Source organism: Haematobia irritans, chromosome 1 (assembly GCF_050003625.1).
Source record: "Haematobia irritans isolate KBUSLIRL chromosome 1, ASM5000362v1, whole genome shotgun sequence".
NCBI lineage: Eukaryota > Metazoa > Arthropoda > Insecta > Diptera > Muscidae > Haematobia > Haematobia irritans.
In genome coordinates this window covers 252,188,338-252,208,091 of record NC_134397.1, presented here as the reverse complement: position 1 = coordinate 252,208,091, position 19,754 = coordinate 252,188,338, and the positions used below count along the sequence as shown (strand labels likewise).

At 32.5% G+C, this 19,754-nt stretch overlaps 1 protein-coding gene across 1 annotated transcript; it reads left to right on the top strand.

Annotated features, from left to right (window-relative positions):
* On the top strand, positions 1 to 18,418 carry Nup98-96 (nuclear pore complex protein Nup98-96). The gene is made up of 12 exons (XM_075289355.1): positions 1 to 589; positions 650 to 3,038; positions 3,105 to 3,708; positions 4,643 to 4,745; positions 9,116 to 9,298; positions 9,365 to 9,615; positions 9,679 to 9,937; positions 9,999 to 10,753; positions 10,874 to 11,136; positions 16,983 to 17,392; positions 17,456 to 17,583; positions 17,646 to 18,418. The coding sequence occupies exons 1-12, from the start codon at positions 313 to 315 to the stop codon at positions 17,982 to 17,984; spliced, it is 5,961 nt and encodes a 1,986-aa protein (XP_075145470.1). The 5' UTR covers positions 1 to 312; the 3' UTR covers positions 17,985 to 18,418.
* Positions 18,419 to 19,754: the final 1,336 nt, after the last annotated feature.

Sequence of the window (19,754 nt, the reverse complement as noted above, 5' to 3'; positions counted from 1 at the left end):
TCCACATTGTGTGAAGGAAGCTTGTAAAAATTGCAGTTCACAAAATACGAATTTGGTATAATTTGGATATTTTGGGTATAATTTGGACTGCAAAGTGTTCCCTGCTCCTGTCGAGTAGTTATCGTTAATAGTAGTAAAATATTTTGGTGTGTTAGTAAAGTAAAATTTTTAGTGCGACGGTTGGTTGTGCAAATTGGTGAAATACGCGGAAAACAAAAACAACGAAGAGGGATCAATAAATATTTGAGCGCGCAAATCATAAACAAAAATCTATAAAAGCAGTATATTCGTGGTTGTTTCTTTTCGAGAAATATGTTCGGTGGAGCGAAACCCACATTTGGCTCTACCCCTACTACGGGTTTTGGAAGCTTCAATAATGCCGCCACCGCGTCTCCGTTTGGCCAAAGTGCATTTGGTAAGCCGGCTACGAGTGCTTTTGGAGCTGCTCCAGCATTTGGAACGCAGCAGGCTGCGCCTTCTATGTTCGGATCGACAGCAGCAACTCAGCCACAATCGACAGGTTTATTTGGGGGTGCTAGTACTTCGTCGGCGTTTGGAGCTACAACAAATACCCAGCCAGCGTTTGGAAGTAAGTTTGCAATAAAATTGATGTGAGAATTATATTGATGAGTTGTATTATTATTTACAGATTTCAACCAACCCCAACAAAATTCTTCAATTTTTGGAGCCCCACAGCAACAAACAGGCACCACTTCGCTCTTTGGACAACCGGCAGCCACTTCAGCTTTTGGGGCCGCTGTAAAACCAGCAGGATTAGGTGGATTTGGTCAAACGGCTGCCCAGCCTACAACCTCACTTTTTGGGCAGCCAGCCGCTTCCACAAGTACAAGTGGTTTTGGATTCGGCCAGGCAGCTCCTACAACAACCAGTGTTTTTGGAAGCACTAACGCCTCGGCTTTTGGTCAACCGGCCAATGCAGCTGCAGCAGCCAATGCTGGCACATCAATTGCTAAGTACATGCCAACCATTGGAACCGATACTCTGATGAAAGGAGGCCAAGCGAATAATGTGAATACCAAACAACATTGTATCACGGCAATGAAGGAGTACGAAGGCAAGTCATTGGAAGAATTGCGAATGGAAGATTATATGGCAAATCGTAAAGGACCTCAATCGGGGGCAACTGGTGGCTTTGGCTTTGGGGCTACGGCCCAACCTACTACAGGAACTGGTCTCTTTGGATCTACCGCACAGCCGACGACAGGACTTTTTGGCCAACCCGCAGCTGGGACCACAGAGAATAAAGGTCTCTTTGGAGCAACAACTGGAGCTTTTGGCCAGCAAGCAACTACGGGGTTTGGAGCAGCGGCCGCACAGCCATTTGGTGCTAAGCCATTTGGAGCCACTGCAACGACTGGATTTGGTGCCACAACAACCGATAGTTCGAATCCCTTTGGAGCTAAGCCGGCCTTTGGACAAACGGCACAGCCTTCAATGTTTGGTCAAAATCCAGCAACTAGCACCGCTCCAGCTTTTGGCCAGACTACAACAGGATTTGGAACAGCTTTTGGTCAAACCAACACTCAGCAACAACAACCATCCTTGTTTGGCCAACAAGCAAACGACCCCAATAAGCCAGCCTTTGGACTGGGAGGTGTATCCACGGCTAACACAGGATTTGGAGGCTTTGGTAATACGGCCACCAGTACAGCAGGTGGAGGTTTGTTTGGGGCCAAACCGGCTACTGGATTCGGAGCAGCTCCTGCATTTGGGCAAACTTCTACCGCAAATACCGGCTTTGGAAATTTCTCATTGCAAAACACTAATGCAGCTAGTGGTGGTCTTTTCAATTCGGGCCTAAATAAACCAGCCACTTCGGGCTTTGGTGCTTTTGGCACACAGACTTCAACGGCCGCCCCATTGAATTTCAATTCGGGAACTGGAGGGACTTCTCTCTTTGGAAACAATGCTGCTAAACCAGGAGGACTTTTCGGAACAACCTTGGGTGGACAACAAAATACCACCGGTGGGGGTTTATTTGGTACAAGTGGAACTTCGGCATTTGGAACAAATAACACTTTGGGCGGTGGTTTCGGAACCAGCCTAGGAGGAACTTTAGGTACAATGGGTGGTTTACCTGGCACCCCACAACAGCAACAGCAAGTACCCATACATCAACAGATTTTATCTAAGGTCACTTCACCATATGGTGACAATCCCATCTTTAAAGACTTGAAGAGAAGTGAAGAGAATGATCCCACAAAAGCTACAAACCCAGCGGCACAAAAGGCTATTCTGGACAGTGGCAATGTGAATAATCAATTTAAAGTCTCAAGCAAATCATCACCAAGTGTGGTGAGAGTGAAACCTATAGGATCCTCACTGACCAAAAAGGCATTATTCGAGGGCCTCGAAGAGTTCGATGCCAGTGTAGAGAGTTTCAGTTTGAAACCCAATGCCAAACGTTTGATATTAAAACCTAAAAATAATCAGACATTGTCCACGGTTGGTGGTGGAACGCAAACTCCAACAGGAAGTCAACATAATACACCGCAACGATCTGTGCCTGGTAGTGGCAATAATAGTATGGGCAATGATGTACGTAATGATTCCTTCTCAGGTACAATCCCAACAGACCCACCACAAAGACAATCAACGTTAGCCGAAGGCAGTGGAAATGCTTCAAGTACACCCACTGGAACCGGTAATGCCAATGCGGCCTTAGACTCAAGTCGCCGTGAGTCTTGGTTACATCCAAATAATTTGGAAAAAGTGCGTCAGCATAATTTGAATGCCGGTGTAGAACCTGGATCTTCTCACAACAATACATTAACTGACTTGGTTCCACGAAAACCTTTGGAGACATATGCAAATCGACTGTCTGTATCTACAGTGCCAGAGAATCCCTTTGAAGATCAATCAACTTCGATGATATCTAGACGTGAAACAAGTGGTAATGCCAATGAGAGTGTATTGTCCAGTCGTTCATATAATGCCGAAGATAAGTCGATAATTATTGAAGATCCCCAAGCGGAATATGAAGAACATCCTACAGGAATAACTTTAAAGAGGGTGGGGTAAGTAGCAACACATTTCTTTGATTGTGTTAATAAATAAATAAAGATTTTCTACTCTCTTGTTAGGTACTACACCATACCCTCATTGGATGATTTAAAATCCTACCTAGCTGAAGATGGCTCTTGTGTTGTTCCCAATTTTACCATAGGACGCGAGGGCTATGGTAATGTTTACTTTGGCAAAGAAATGGATGTGGCTGGATTAAACTTGGATGAAATTGTACATTTTCGCAACAAGGAGATTATTATCTATCCGGATGATGATAATAAACCTCCCATTGGTCATGGTTTGAATCGTGAAGCTCAAGTTACCCTTGATCAAGTTTGGCCTTTGGACAAGAGTATACATGAACCTATTAAAGATGCCCAACGTTTGGCTGAAATGGACTGGGAAGGAAAATTGAGACGAGTTTGTGATAAGAATGAAACTCGTTTCATTGAATATCGTCCCGAGACGGGAAGTTGGGTATTTCGTGTGAAACATTTCTCCAAATATGGACTAAATGATAGTGATGAGGAAGATGAATTGCCAACGGATCCAAAGAAAGCAAAAATGGCAGGAGCTGCTATGGATGCGGCAGCTAAGCAAGGTGGTGCTGCTGCAGCGGCCGCCGTCGCACTTAATGGTCAGGACAAAATGACATTGGCTGCTTTGAAAAATGCTCAAAAGGTGAGTAGTATAGAAAAATGTTATACTTAAAATTTTTATGAAAGTCATTTTCAAAATTCTCAAACTTTGGAGTAATCGAAAATGTGGACTTTGCGTTTCAAATTTGAAAAAAGTCAAATGTGATTTGTTTTATTTATTTTTAAGGAAACAGTTCCTTAGCTATAGCATAGCAAAGTATTTATATATTATTTCTTCAACTTTCACTATTGATATATTGCACAAATAGCATTTCGATTTATGTGAGGGAAAATAAATCTGTATATGAACATTCGTTTTAGCGCCATCTATATGTAAAAACATCGAGATATATATGAATACAAATTTTTTTGTGATATAACCCTCGATAAAAAAATTGGAAACTGGGCATCTGATTTATATGTAAAAGATAGAGCATTTAGTCTCTATTCTATGATAAAAACGAATATTTGTTTCGGAGTCCCACTATCTCACTCGAGGATTACATTCTATAATTTTTTATACACACAAAAAAAATTTTCTGGTTCAATCACGAAATTAATTGATCCAATTAATTTTTTAATTGAAATGTCTTCAATCACAGAAATGATAGTATCAATTAAAAAATTAATTGAAGGTCAATTAATTGATCCAATTAAAAAATTAATTGATACTATTAATTTTTGTGATTGATTTTTGTTTCAATTAAAAAATTTGTTGAATCAATTAAATTTTTAATTGAATATTTTTTAAAACTCAATTAAAATTTTAATTGGAAAAATTTTCGTGAAATTTTTTTCTGTGTAGGCTATTTATTGGAATCGGATAAAGTTCTAAAATATCTATATTTCACATATAAATCTGGATGCTCATCTTATTGCATTTGGCCACATTTTATATAATTTAAACTTCGACTATTCATTTGCATTATTTTTTAGCAATTAACAACTGAATCTTTTTATTCATTTTCTTTTTCAAGGTTTCTGAAGATGCCGCTCGATCTTTGGACCCAAAATCCTTAACATCTGTGGGATTTTTCCCAATGGATGAATCAGCTGAATTCATGCTTATGGACAAAACTCGTAAGTAGTCGAATGAAACTAATAATCATAATTATCCTTATGTGTGAAGATTAATACTTGCGCCAATATAAGACAGTAGCGCCACCTATATCTGATTTTGAAAATTATGAACAAATACATAAAAAATAATCTTAATGGCAGAGAGTTCGTTCGATACTGCTTGTATTGGAAATTTTCTTTCGTGAATGGGGGGACTACATTTTTGAGTTGGGAAATTTCTAGAAATTTGGGAATTTTTGTGGGGATTTTTTTTTTATCTTTCTTATTGAAGTAGGTCCCAGAGTATTAGAAATGGAGTTTTATGGGTAGAAACGAAAGCAGGTGTATAAGCTTTAAACTGCTTACCCAAGACATTTTTCTATTATTGGGAAATGATTTTGGGAGGGATTTGATTCTGAATGTAGACGGCTTCCCTGCATATATTCTGACCATATATCCCATAAATATAGATATGATAAAGATGGTTCAACGATTTTCATTTCTGGTGTATTTTAAAAGTGATTTCTTGTTGTGTTGGGGATTTTTGGGGATAAAAACCTTTGGCATCACTGGATACCGCTACGAAAAAATAATTCATCCTTTGTTTGAATCCCCGTATGCAATTTTGGGCTTCCTCATAAGAACGAAAATGCTTATCTCTCAGTACGTGCGTCATCGATCGAAACAAGTGGTAATCTGAATGACCAATATCTGGACCATACTGTGGATGGAGTAGGACATCCCATTTCAGTATATCCAAATTAGTTTATACGGGTTTTGCAATGTGTTACCGAGCGTTATCGTGCTGCATCAATCACCTTGGCGTGCCTTTCCAAATATTGTGGCCGTTTATCACGCAATTCTCTATCACACATCAATTGAGTTCCACACAAAGCTCATTCGGTTGCTGCAGCTAATAGTACGCCACACCAAATACACAGCATAAGCTTCTTACCATTAATATTCGGCTTTGCTGACGATTTTGAGGCATGACCGCGGCAACCATATCATTTTTTTTCGATTGGGATTGTAGTAGTCGATCCATTTTTTATCACCAGTACCAATGCGATGCAAAAAAAACCTTTCTTTTGTTACTTTTGGAGCAGTTGTTGGCAAACTTCCAGAATATGTTGTTTTGTGGGCACGAAACTTGACATATTGAGACCAAAAAATAACCATCTTGTTTCCACTCCGGACAAATGACATATACTTAAAATGAAGGCGGTATGAAAATAGGCCTCAAACCCCAAATGAAACAGAGTCCCAAATATGGGCTGACGCTTTATATTGAACCCCATGAAAATGGGCACCAACAAATTGTAATTGAAGTGTAAAAATCGGCCCCAGAGCAGAATTAGAGCGGCGGAATGAAAATGGACCCCAGGAAAATGAGCCCCAAACCAAAATGAAACAAGTCCAAAAATATGAGCCACAACAAAATGTAACTGAAGCATGAAAATTGACCACAAATTAAAATTAGAGCTCATTTTTTATTTTGATTAAAAAGACCTTTTAAAAACTAACACTGACTGATGGAAAACATATGAAGTTTTAAGAAAATTGTGTCTATAGAAATTTTTGTCAAAATTTTATTTCTATAGAAAATTTTCTCAAAATTTATTTCTATAGAAAATTTTGTCAAAATTTTATTTCTATAGAAAATTTTGTCAAAATTTTATTTCTATAGAAAATTTTGTCAAAATTTTATTGCTATAGACAATTTTTGCAAAATTTTAATTCTATTGAAAATTTTTGCAAAATTTTATTTCTATAGAAATTTTTGTCAAAATTTTATTTCTATAGAAAATTTTTGCAAAATTTTATTTCTATAGTAATTTATTTTCAAAATTTTATTTCTATAGAAAATTTTTGCAAAATTTTATTTCTATAGTAAATTTTGTAAAAATTTTATTTCTATAGAAAATTTTTGCAAAATTTTATTTCTATAGAAAATTTCTGCAAAATTGTATTTCTATATAAAATTTTTGCAAAATTGTATTTCTATAGAAAATTTTGTCAAAATTCTATTTCTATCGTAAATTTTGTCAAAATTTTATTTCTTTAGAAAATTTAACAAAATTTTATTTTTGCAAAATTTTATTTCTATAAAAAAAATTTTGCAAAATTTTATTTCTATAGAAAATGTTTGCAAAATTTTATTTCTATAGAAAATATTGTGAAAATTTTATATCTATAGAAAATTTTTGCAAAATTTTATTTCTATAGAAAATTTTTGCAAAATTTTATTTCTATAGACAATTTTTGCCAAATTTTATTTTTATAGAAAATTTTTGCTAAATTTTATTTCTATAGAAATTTTTTGCAAAATTTTATTTCTATAGAAAATTTTTTCAAAATTTTATTTCTCTAGAAATTTTTGTCAAAATTTTATTTCTATAGAAAATTTTTGTCAAAATTTTATTTCTATAAAAAATTTTTGTCAAAATTTTATTCCTATAGAAAATTTCTTCAAAATTTTATTCCTATAGAGAATTTTTGCAAAATGTTATTTCTATAGAAAATTTTTGCGAAATTTTATTTCTATAGAAAATGTGTGCAAAATTTTATTTCTATAGTAAATTTTTGCAAAATTTTATTTCTATAGAAATTTTTGTCAAAATTTTATTTCTATCGTAAATTTTGTCAAAATTTTATTTTTTTAGAAAAATTTATCAAAATTTTACTTCTATAGTAAATTTTTGTCAAAATTTTATTTCTATAGAAAATTTTTGCAAAATTTTATTTCTATAGAAAATTTTGTCAAAATTTCATGTCTATAGAAAATTTTGTCAAAATTTCATTTCTATAGAAAATTTTTGCAAAATTTTATTTCTATAGAAAATTTTTGCAAAATTTTATTTCTATAGTAAATTTTGTAAAAATTTTATTTCTATAGAAAATTTTTGCAAAATTTTATTTCTATAGAAAATTTCTGCAAAATTGTATTTCTATATAAAATTTTTGCAAAATTGTATTTCTATAGAAAATTTTGTCAAAATTCTATTTCTATCGTAAATTTTGTCAAAATTTTATTTCTTTAGAAAATTTAACAAAATTTTATTTTTGCAAAATTTTATTTCTATAAAAAAAATTTTGCAAAATTTTATTTCTATAGAAAATGTTTGCAAAATTTTATTTCTATAGAAAATATTGTGAAAATTTTATATCTATAGAAAATTTTTGCAAAATTTTATTTCTATAGAAAATTTTTGCAAAATTTTATTTCTATAGACAATTTTTGCCAAATTTTATTTTTATAGAAAATTTTTGCTAAATTTTATTTCTATAGAAATTTTTTGCAAAATTTTATTTCTATAGAAAATTTTTTCAAAATTTTATTTCTCTAGAAATTTTTGTCAAAATTTTATTTCTATAGAAAATTTTTGTCAAAATTTTATTTCTATAAAAAATTTTTGTCAAAATTTTATTCCTATAGAAAATTTCTTCAAAATTTTATTCCTATAGAGAATTTTTGCAAAATGTTATTTCTATAGAAAATTTTTGCGAAATTTTATTTCTATAGAAAATGTGTGCAAAATTTTATTTCTATAGTAAATTTTTGCAAAATTTTATTTCTATAGAAATTTTTGTCAAAATTTTATTTCTATCGTAAATTTTGTCAAAATTTTATTTTTTTAGAAAAATTTATCAAAATTTTACTTCTATAGTAAATTTTTGTCAAAATTTTATTTCTATAGAAAATTTTTGCAAAATTTTATTTCTATAGAAAATTTTGTCAAAATTTCATGTCTATAGAAAATTTTGTCAAAATTTCATTTCTATAGAAAATTTTTGCAAAATTTTATTTCTATAGAAAATTTTTGCAAAATTTTATTTCTATAGAAAATTTTTGCAAAATTTTATTTCTATAGAAAATTTTTGCAAAATTTTATTTCTATAGAAAATTTTTGCAAAATTTTATTTCTATAGAACATTTTGTCAAAATTCTATTTCTATCGTAAATTTTGTCAAAATTTTATTTCTTGAGAAAATTTAACAAAATTTTATTTCTATAGTAAATTTGTGCAAAATTTTATTTCTATAGAAAATTTTTGCAAAATTTTATTTCTATAGAAAATTTTGTCAAAATTTTATTTCTATCGTAAATTTTGTCAAAATTTTATTTTATAGAAAATTTTGTCAAAATTGTATTTTTATAGAAAATTTTGTTTTTAAATTAATTAATTTAATTATATTTTGCTTGTTGTTATTTTTTTTATTGTCATTTTGTAAAAAACACTGGTATACGTTTCCTATTTATTTGGCTTGAAGATCCCAAAATTTCATTATTGACTCTTGAATTCTCATATAGATGGCGCTAATTAAGAAATATTATTTAATTAGTTATACAGTTTAGGTTTCTAATAAAATTCCCATTCTTTATCTTCTAGAATATTTCCAGAATAATGGCAATGATTTTTCCATGTTCGATTCACAAAATTTATATCCCAAAAAAAGTTATAAATCAGGATTAACCAGTCCAACTACTACATTGGCTAAGGAAATGGGAACTGATGCCCATAAATTGCAATTGATGAAGGCATCATTTTTTATCGATGATGATAATAAATCAGGTAAATTGTTTTTTTTTCGTATTTAGAAGGCTTTATTGGGTTTAACTCTTTGTTTTTCTCTTATAGAAATTTCAGAATTTGGTAATCAGCATCAACATCATCATGATTTCAATCGGAATTTACCTTCATTATATGGTCGTCATATGCATGACATGTATGATTCTTCACAATCTTTGTGGAAAGAAAGTGCTGGTTTGGGGGGTCATCTTTCAGAGACTTCAAGTCAAGCTGATTTTGGTAATGTTTTGGCATCTCCGCCTGCTCCTGCCTCTTCGGCGGGCTCCATAATAAGTGGATCTAGAGCCAAGGATGTGACGGTAAATCTATGAACGCTTAATATAATGTAATATTTTAATTGGCGTTTTTTTTTTAATTTTCAGCGTAAAGCAAGGCCAGAATCGGATGAATCTCCTGAAGTTGTAACAAAAATTGCACCATTTATAGTTAGGCCAAAAGTAGCTCTAGTCAAAAGTTTAGCTGTTCAAGCTCCTCTCATGAAATCCCTGGCATATCCTTTAAGGTTTAAATGGCCAGCTGATTTAGGTCTTCACAATGGTCACAAATTCAAAATGGGATTTGGCCCACAAAACACATTAATTGTGCCAACAACACGCAATAATCTCAACCGTGAAATACAATGTAAGTAACCTTAGGTCATGAGTTAAAGCAGTTATTCAAATTATTTACCCATATTTCACAGCTAAAAATCTTCTTGATATATCCCCCGTGCTCTTTAAAACTCGAGGAACCAATGATTTCTCCAGCACCATACTGCAACAACTTAAAATTTCTGCCACCCAATCATATGAGAATTTCCAGGAGAGTATAGTCGAACATTTACAAATTCAATTGCGGAACTCTCAACAGCAAGATGTTGAGGGTAGTGAATGTCCTTATATAAAATCAGATGGTGGTACCGAATTGATTGTCAAGCACTTGGATGAAGCCATAAAACTTATCAATCTTGGTCCATTGGAGGAATACAATGTATCTGTGTGGTCTTTGTGTTTGGCCCTGTGGGGTGATCATGAGGAAATGGAAGGTCGTGATCCCACCTCACATTTCGTGGTAATGTGTCGTCGAAATTTACTCTCAGAATGGTTGGAAAATACTCTTACCGATAAAGATCTGCTAACACGTAGTGTTTCCAAGCATACCTATTTGGAGCATTTGTTGGATTTGATTATGTGTCATAAAGTAACAGAAGCTTGTGAATTGGCTTTTTCCTATGATGATGCAAATATGTCATTGCTATTGGCCCAATTGTCATCGGGACCCACGGTACGGCAACTGATGGAAGACCAATTGGCCGCTTGGAATTCAGATAAAGCCGATCAATTTATACAAGTGGAAAGACTTAAAATGTATATGCTTGTGGCTGGTGTATCATTGATGGCCTCATCGCATGGTGTTATAAACACATTGGAGGGAATTGAATGGATTAAAGTGTTGGCGGTAAGTTATGCAAAATTTTCATGAAGATTCATGAAATTGAGTTGGATAATAATTTTGAGAAATAAGCGCAAATGGTAAATAATTTTTTATGATTTTTTGTTATTGGTTTTTTCATTGCAGATTCAATTATGGTATCTATCATCGCCTACTTCTTCCATAACCGATGCTTTGTTGGCATATGAGAAATCATTTAAATCCGAAGAATTCTTTTCATTACCACCAACACCCGGCTATATGGAAAATAATGCCAGTAATAAGGAACGTAAAACAATTTTTGATTTACGTTACCATTTGCTACAGTTATTTTCCAAGAGGAGCCATCCCTTGGAAAGTCTTTTGAATCCTGCAACGCATACATCTGATCCCATGGACTATCGTTTGAGGTAAAGTTTAAAGGAATTAAAACTATTTGTTCTCGTGTCAAACATATCCCAGATATTGGTCACACTATAAGTTATGCTCGAAGACATAATCGTTATTGCAGCTTGTTTATGGGATCGATAACACATTTATCGTTATTTTACTTATGCGCCGTCCAGACTATAAGTTTATCCGGACGACAGTGCTCGTATCAAACATATACAAGATATTGGCCACACCGATACTGCTGCTTGTTAAGGTGATCGATAACCCATTTATCGATTATTTTGTCATCGGTGACAATTCCAAGCGATTGGATACACTGTAAGATTCTTTACAAACACAGACATGCCGTCCGGAAAAACTTATATTGTGGACAGCGCATTACGTCCGGGAGCTCCGAAGTTAGGTGAGGATTGTCAGTATCGCTTAGACCATTGTGCTACCAAAGTGGTGAACTTCTCTCTTATCACCGAGTGCTGTCCGAGTCCATGGTTAGCTCACCTCCTTTTATAGCCGGGGCCTCCTTTTATAGCCGAGTCCAAATGGAGTTTTAAATTGCGGTGAAACCACTTAGAGAAGAAGATTTCTAAGCATTACTAAGATGGGATAATCCATCGGTTAACTTTTTGGTGTCCGCACGAAACTGGAATTGAACCCACGAAACTTTGTAATGCTAATCATTGTACCATGCTAATCCTTGTACCACTGTGACGACCATAGATTTTCCGATGGAGATATTATTGTGGTAGAAGAGCCACTACCACGAAAATGTTATAAAAGAGGAAGACAGTGCACCGCCAAGGTACGCCCTGTTTATTCTCTCAAAATTCCACATAGACCTCAGGAATTCTGACCGATATAGCCTTAATTTTTTTTGGAACCTGACGTCATAATACCCACCAACATCAGCCACGACCCTCATTAAACCTTGTTCAAGGACTGTAACACCTTCATGACAATTCAAGTGTGTATGACTACTCGCTATCCCAATTCCCTTCCACTTAATGGGCAGTGACTGCCGGCCGGTCTGCTCAGAATCCACGTTTTTGTTCTGGCGACATTGAAAGCAATCTAGGATCATTGAAGATATGTAGACCTCCGGAATTCTGACCGATATACTCTTGATTTTGTTGAAACCTGATGCCGTAAAGCCCAACAATATCAGCTACGACCCTGACTGCAATCTGTCCTACATACCGGGGTCGACACAAGGAACACCACCTTGTTCAAGGACTATAACAATTTCATAGGAATTAAAGTGTGTATGACTACCCAAATCCACCCCTATCCTCATACCTTTTTCCTTCCTGGGCAGAGTCTGCCGGCCAAGCTGCTCGGAATCCCCTTTCTTTATGCCGGCGACATTGAAAGCAATCCAGGACCAGTGTAGTAAGTGTGTCCATTCGGTTAGCGAACAATCACGAGCGGAGGTTACTCTGTAATGTTCAGCCAATTTTCCAACTGGGTACACTAGCGTTGCTCGGGACTCAAGAAAGTATGACAATACTCCCCTGCATTAAAGTTTCTCACTTGTGTGCACCCGCCTCCAATGGTGTCGACACATATTGTGACTGCTAATCCCACATCACCCAGCAGCTTACACCTTCACAATCATCACACACTAGTCCCAGTTCGTCCGAAAATAATAGTATATGTCATCAAAAGTCATGTTTAGCTTGCAAAAGTAAATTCACGAAGACCGCCAAATCGATCCGGTGTTCCATATGCAAGACATGGACACACATGAGATTCTCAGGCCTCAGGAATTCAGACCAATATACCCCTGAATATGAAACTGCTGACGAAGGACCCAGCAATCTCAGCATCCACCGACAATAGTTGACTCTACAACACCTCCATGGGAATTTAAGTATGCATGACTACCAAACCTACTCCCTATCCCAACTCCCTTCCCATCACCATCCCTTTTTCCTTCCTGGGCAGTGTATGCCAGCCGGTCTGCTCAGATTCCACCGCCATTGTGCCGGCGACGTTGAAAGCAATCGAGGACCAGTGAAGAAGGTGTGTCCAGTCTGTGATGTGCAGCAAATGTCACAACTGGTTACACATGGGTTGCTCGGGACTCAAGAATGTATAACAATACAATTTTTTCCTTCCTGGCCCTTTGTGCCGGTGACATTGAAAGCAATCCAGGTCCAGTGAAGAAGGTGTGTCCAGTCTGTGATGTGCAGTGAATGTCACAATTGGGTACCCTTGTGTTGTTCGGGACACAAGAAAGCATTACAATAAACCCATGCGTTCAAGTGTCTGACTACTGTGCGCCCGCTCCGCGTGTGGTCGACGCATATTGCGACTGCTAATCACATCCCACAACACTTGCACAATCATCACACACTAGTCCGAGTCCATACGCAAATAATAGTATATCTGGTTCAGAGTCATGTCGATCATACGGAAGGAAATTAACCAAGACAGCCAAACCGATACGGTGTTTAATTTCCAAGATCTCTAAACATCCGATATGCTCAGGCATTCAGACCAACCTGTTGGAACCTGCTGCAAAGACCCCAACAATCTTGGCAGCCACCATCCACCCATAATAGCCATCACACGACGACAATAATTGACTCTTCCTTATTAGCAGATTCTGCCTCACAGCCAAGCGGGCAGGTCGCCACAGCCCCATCAAATGATAAGAACTAGTTGAGTGGCCTCAAGATCCTCCAGTGGAACTACAATTGACTGACAAGGAAGATTAAAGAAATCACAGATTTAATGGATAAAAAGGATATTTTCATTGCCGCGCTCCAGGAGACTAAACTCTCCCTAGATCATCCTGCTTCTCCGATCTAAGACAGGACAGAAAAAAGAATTCAGGTGACGGAATAGCATTCATTGTCCATGGTTCTTTGTGATACAGACCCATACCACTGATCGCGACTGACCACCATTTAGAGATACAGGGCATGACAGTCACAATGGGGGAGAAGCTTCGCGTACATCACCATGGTTAATTGGCGCTGACAATATGGCATGAACTCAGACTTCCCAATCACGTAGAATCCACGAAATGGTGTTATGAATGGCTACTGCGAGAGTAAACCAAGAGGTACTGCATTGACAACATGTAATTTTTGTCTATACACTGGGATGATATTGGTCTTCGCATTAAGGTGATCCAGGGGTGCACTGCGAGAAATCCTAACGCAATTTTAAGGGCAACGTTATGACAGGTCTGTTATGTTATTCAACTGCGTGTGCCTTGTTTTAGATGTCCACACTGGCACTGCATAGTACACCACTGACCGATCGATTGCCGTATGCGTGTACGTGATATTGTCGTTGTATCTGTTATTGCTCACCCTACTCTCCACTTGAGGCGCTGTCGTATATTATGCAGGCGTTTCCAATAAGACATGTTATATTGAGCTTATGGCGCAGAAAACATGGCGTGTAGATATAGCCATGATAAATATGGCGTGTAGATATAGCCATCGTTCATGGTGAAAATTGGCCTTGAGACCACGGTTGCCACAGTTGGTACAATTCTACCAAAAATGGTAGATTTTTTACGGTTTGGTAGAATTTTTCATGTTTTGGTAGATTTTGCAAAATATTCCTCTCCATCAAAAACTCACAAAATTTTCAATAGAAATTTGAGAACATTTTCTATAGAAATAAAAATTTGAAAAAATTTTCTATAGAAATAAAATTTTGAGAAAATTCTCTATAGAAATAAAATTTTGTGAAAATTTTCTGTAGGAATCAAATCTAGAAAAATTTTTTATAGAAATATAGTTTTGATCAAATTTTCTATCGAAAATAACATTTTGACCAAATTTTCTATAAAAATAAAATTTTGACCAAATTTTTAATTAAAAATATTTTTTTTTTTAATTTTCTTTAAAAATAAATTTTTGACAAAATTTTCAATTTGTTATTTTTATAAAAAAAAATAGTAAATTTTTTACAAAATTTTCTATAAAAATAAATCTTTGCCAAACTTTTCCAAAAAAAAAATAACATTTTGACAAAATTTTCTATAGAAATAAAATTTTGACAAAATTTTCCATAGAAATAAAATTTTTACAAAATTTTCTATAGAAATAAAAGTTTCTACACAGATAAAATTTTGACGAAATTTTCTATAGAAATAAAATTTTGACAAAATTTTCTATAGAAATAAATTATTGACAAAATTTTGTAAAGAAATAACATTTTGACAAAATTTTCTATAGAAATAAAATTTTGACAAAATTTTCTATCGAAATAAAATTTTGACAAAATTTTCTATACAGATAAAATTTTGACAAAATATTCTATAGGAATAAAATTTTGACAAGATTTTGTATAGAAATAAAATTTTGAAAAAATTTTATATAGAAATACAATTTTGACAAAATTTTCTATAGAAATAAAATTTTGACAAAATTTTCTATAGAAATAAAAATTTGACAAAATTTTCTATAGAAATAAATTATTGACAAAATTTTCTATAGAAATAACATTTTGACAAAATTTTCTATAGAAATACAATTTTGACAAAATTTTCTATCGAAATAAAATTTTGACAAAATTTTCTATACAGATAAAATTTTGACAAAATATTCTATAGAAATAAAATTTTGAAAAAATTTTATATAGAAATACAATTTTGACAAAATTTTCTATAGAAATAAAATTTTGACAAAATTTTCTATAGAAATAAAATTTTGACAAAATTTTCTATAGAAATAAAATTTTGACAAAATTTTCTATAGCAATAAAATTTTGACAAAATTTTCTATCGAAATAAAATTTTGACAAAATTTTCTATACAGATAAAATTTTGACAAAATATTCTATAGAAATAAAATTTTGACAAGATTGTGTATAGAAATAAAATTTAAAAAAAAAAATTATATAGAAATAAAATTTTGACAACATTTTCTATAGAAATAAAATTTTGAAATTTTCTATAGAAATAAAATTTTGACAAAATTTTCTATAGAAATAAAATATTGACAAAATTTTCTATAGAAATACATTTTTGACAAAATAAGATTTTTTTGTTTGGTAATTTTTTTTTTTGTGAAATTTTGCTCCAAATGTTGGTAGATTATTTTTGGCTAGAGTGACAGCCGTGCTTGAGACATATACATCATGTTGGAATCGGTGGTTACACAAAAAAATTTTTTTTTCTGATTCAATCACGAAATTAATTGATCCAATTAATTTTTTAATTGAAATGTCATTAATCACAGAAATGATAGTATCAATGAAAAAATTAATTGATCCAATTAAAAAATTAATTGATACTATTAATTTTTGTCATTGATTTTTGTTTCAATTAAAAAATTTTTTGATTCAATTAAATTTTTAATTGAATATTTTTTAAAACTCTATTAAATTTTTAATTGGAAAAATTTTCGTGAAATTTTTTTCTGTGTAATTGGTGGCTATTTCAATTCGCTGTTATTGTCCGCGCTACTATCCGCTAGAGGCGCTGTTGTACATTATGCAGGCATTTCCAATAAGACATATTATTTTGGTATACAAAGAAGAAGGAGATAAATGGTCAGATATTTGGTAAGATCCGGTAGTCAACACTAGTTCTTGTGGGGGAGTTCTGGTTAAGATATCAAAAGTTTCGAGAGGGTACTTCCTCCAGTCCACTGTTATACCCCACCAAAAACGAATGGTGGCATAACGAACTGCATCGAAAAATTACATCCTCCTGCTGTATAAAAATCGGGAAGATAAACAAGAAACACCCAGGACCATAACACTAAAACTTATTTTCGAGCTTAGATTATTTGCATAATCTCTCAATGTAATTTCAGAGCACCTGGAGAAGACTGTCTTAAGTTTGCAAATCATTTTACACAAGGATACTTATCTATATTTTCTGCATATTTATTTTCAGTTGGTTATTACTACAAACATTGGAAGCTTTGGGCTATCGTCATTGCTCCGAGCTAAGTGAATCACAATTACATGTGGGTTTTGCTTCACAATTGGAAAATAATGGCTTATGGGAATGGGCCATATTTGTGCTATTGCATATCAAAGAAAAGAATCAACGTGAATTGGCTGTACAAAATATTCTCTATCGTTATGTGACCGTATCGAAAGATGTTGCCCTAACCGATAGAGAAAAGTTTGTAATTAATAATTTGGGTGTACCAGAAAAATGGATAGATTATGCTAAGGCGGTGAAGGCGGGTGCCATACAAAGCTATCATTTACAAGCTAAATATTTGCTTAAAGCAAAACAATGGTCTTTGGCTCATGATATTATATTCCAGCACATAGCTCCTGATGCAGTAATAAATGGTAAGCAATGATTTTTCTGTCAATGTCGATACGTTTTTAATATAAATTCTTTTTGTTTTTTAGATAATTTGGATTATTTACATGATCTATTGAGTCAATTTGAAACACCAGATTTGAATAAAAGCATAAAAGTACCCAATTGGTCTAATCAGGGTCAGATTTATTTGGATTTCATCGATATTAACGAAAAGGTATTATGGTCTGCAAAAGCAATTGGATTGAATTTTTTTCTAAGTTTTTCTTTTATTTTTAGTTCAAATCTCTGAAGTCATTAAAGACCGAAGCCGATATTGAAGCCCGCTGGGAAAATCTTAAGCCCCAATTGGCTGATTTATGTTCACGCATCAATCTTCTACCCTGCCCCACACCCAAGCATCGTTTGTGTCAAAGTGAAATTGCCCAAAATTTGGCATGTTTAGTTCGTGGTGTCCTTCTCGTGTGTCCCATACTAAATCCTTGTCTCATAATTAAAATCGCCTTGGAACGTCTGCCGCTGCCTCAAGAGTTTGCCCAACAAGAGCTAAGAGCTCTACTTGACACCTTGGTGGGTGATTTATCTAAAGCTCAAATGATTCAGAGTGAAGTAGTGTGACGACGACAAGCAATTTATTTTTAAGTAAATTATATCTTTAAATAATTCTTATTTTTTGTTTGGCTAAAAATATATACAAATGTTTTTTTCACGTTCACGAAATTCTGCATAATTTTTAAGATTTCCTAATGTATTCTTTTGTTATCATCCAGTTATTATTTTTTTCGCGCTTTTAATGTAACTCTATTACTCCTATTTCGGACTTGCACATTAGACATTTCCTATATAAAGATTATCGTGCGTTCTACTTTAATTAGTTTATAGAATATTGCATTAGTTTGAGATACATATACACACACACCCACATACATATATAAGTACTTGTTTTCAGGTTACTTTAATTTTTTGGTTTTAACTTTAGAAAGAAAGAAAATTGTTAACAAATCATATAAGAAATAAATAATTTAACTTTAGTAGTCTATATTAAAAAGCAATGCATTATATTGATATTATTTATAGGGCTACACATTCTTTTTTGTAATTCACAACTGATATATTGTGTTTCTTACATGTTCTTATTTGGATATGTTCTCGTTTTTTTTTTTTTGCACAATTTTCTATAGAAATAAAATTTTGACAAACTTTTCTATAGAAATAAAATTTTGAGAAGAATTTTTGTAGATTAAAATCTAGACAAAATATTTTTTATAGAAATAAAATTTTGAGAAGAATTTTTGTAGATATAAAATCTAGACAAAATTTTTTTTAAAATTAAATTTTCTATAGTAATGAAATTTTGACGAAATTTTCTATAGAAATAAAATTGTGGCAAAATTTTCTATTGAAATAAAATTTTGGCAAAAATTTCCTGTAGAAATATAATTTTGACACAATTTTCTATAGAAATAAATTTTCGAGAAGAATTTTTGTAGATATAAAATCTAGACAAAATTTTTTATAGAAATAAAATTTTGAAAAAATTTTCTATAGAAATAAAATTTTGAAAAAATTTTCTATAGAAATAAAATTTTGAAAAAAAATTCTATAGAAATAAAATTTTGAAAAAAATTTCTATAGAAATAAAATTTTGAAAAAAATGTCTATAGAAATAAAATTTTGAAAAAATTTTTTATAGAGATAAAATTTTGAAAAAAATTTCTATAGAAATAAAATTTTGAAAAAATTTTCTATTGAAATAAAATTTTGACAAAATTTTCTATTGAAATACAAGTTTGGCAAAATTTTCTACAGAAATATTCTATAGAACTAAAATTTTGACAAAATTTTCTATAGAAATAAAATTTTGACAAAATTTTCTATAGCAATACAATTTTGACAAAATTTTCTATAGAAATAAAATTTTGACAAAATTTTGTACAGAAATAAAATTTTGACAAAATTTTATTTCTATAGAAGTAAAATTTTTACCAATTTTTCTATAGATCAACCATTTTGACAAAATTTTCTATAGAAATAAAATTTTAACAAAATTTTCTATAGAAATAAAATTTTAACACAATTTTCTATAGAAATAAAAAGTTAACAAAATTTTCTATAGAAATAAAATGTTGAGAAGAATTTTTTATAGAAATAAAATTTTGACAAAATTTTCTATAGAAATAAAATTTTGACAAAATTTTCTATAGAAATAAAATTTTGACAAAATTTTATATAGAAATAAAATTTTGACAAAATTTTCTATAGAAATAAATTTTTGACAAAATTTTCTATAGAAATAAAATTTTGACAAAATTTTCTATAAAAATAAAATTTTGACAAAATTTCCTAAAGAAATGAAATTTTGCAAAAATTTCCTATAGAAATATAATT

Bases quoted from the DNA above. Each gene is read 5' to 3' on its own strand.
- Nup98-96 (XM_075289355.1), top strand. From the start codon at position 313: ATGTTCGGTGGAGCGAAACCCACATTTGGCTCTACCCCTACTACGGGT. The intron at 9,299-9,364 runs GTAAATTGTTTT...TTTCTCTTATAG, and splicing joins CGATGATGATAATAAATCAG to AAATTTCAGAATTTGGTAAT. The intron at 17,393-17,455 runs GTAAGCAATGAT...TTTGTTTTTTAG, and splicing joins TCCTGATGCAGTAATAAATG to ATAATTTGGATTATTTACAT.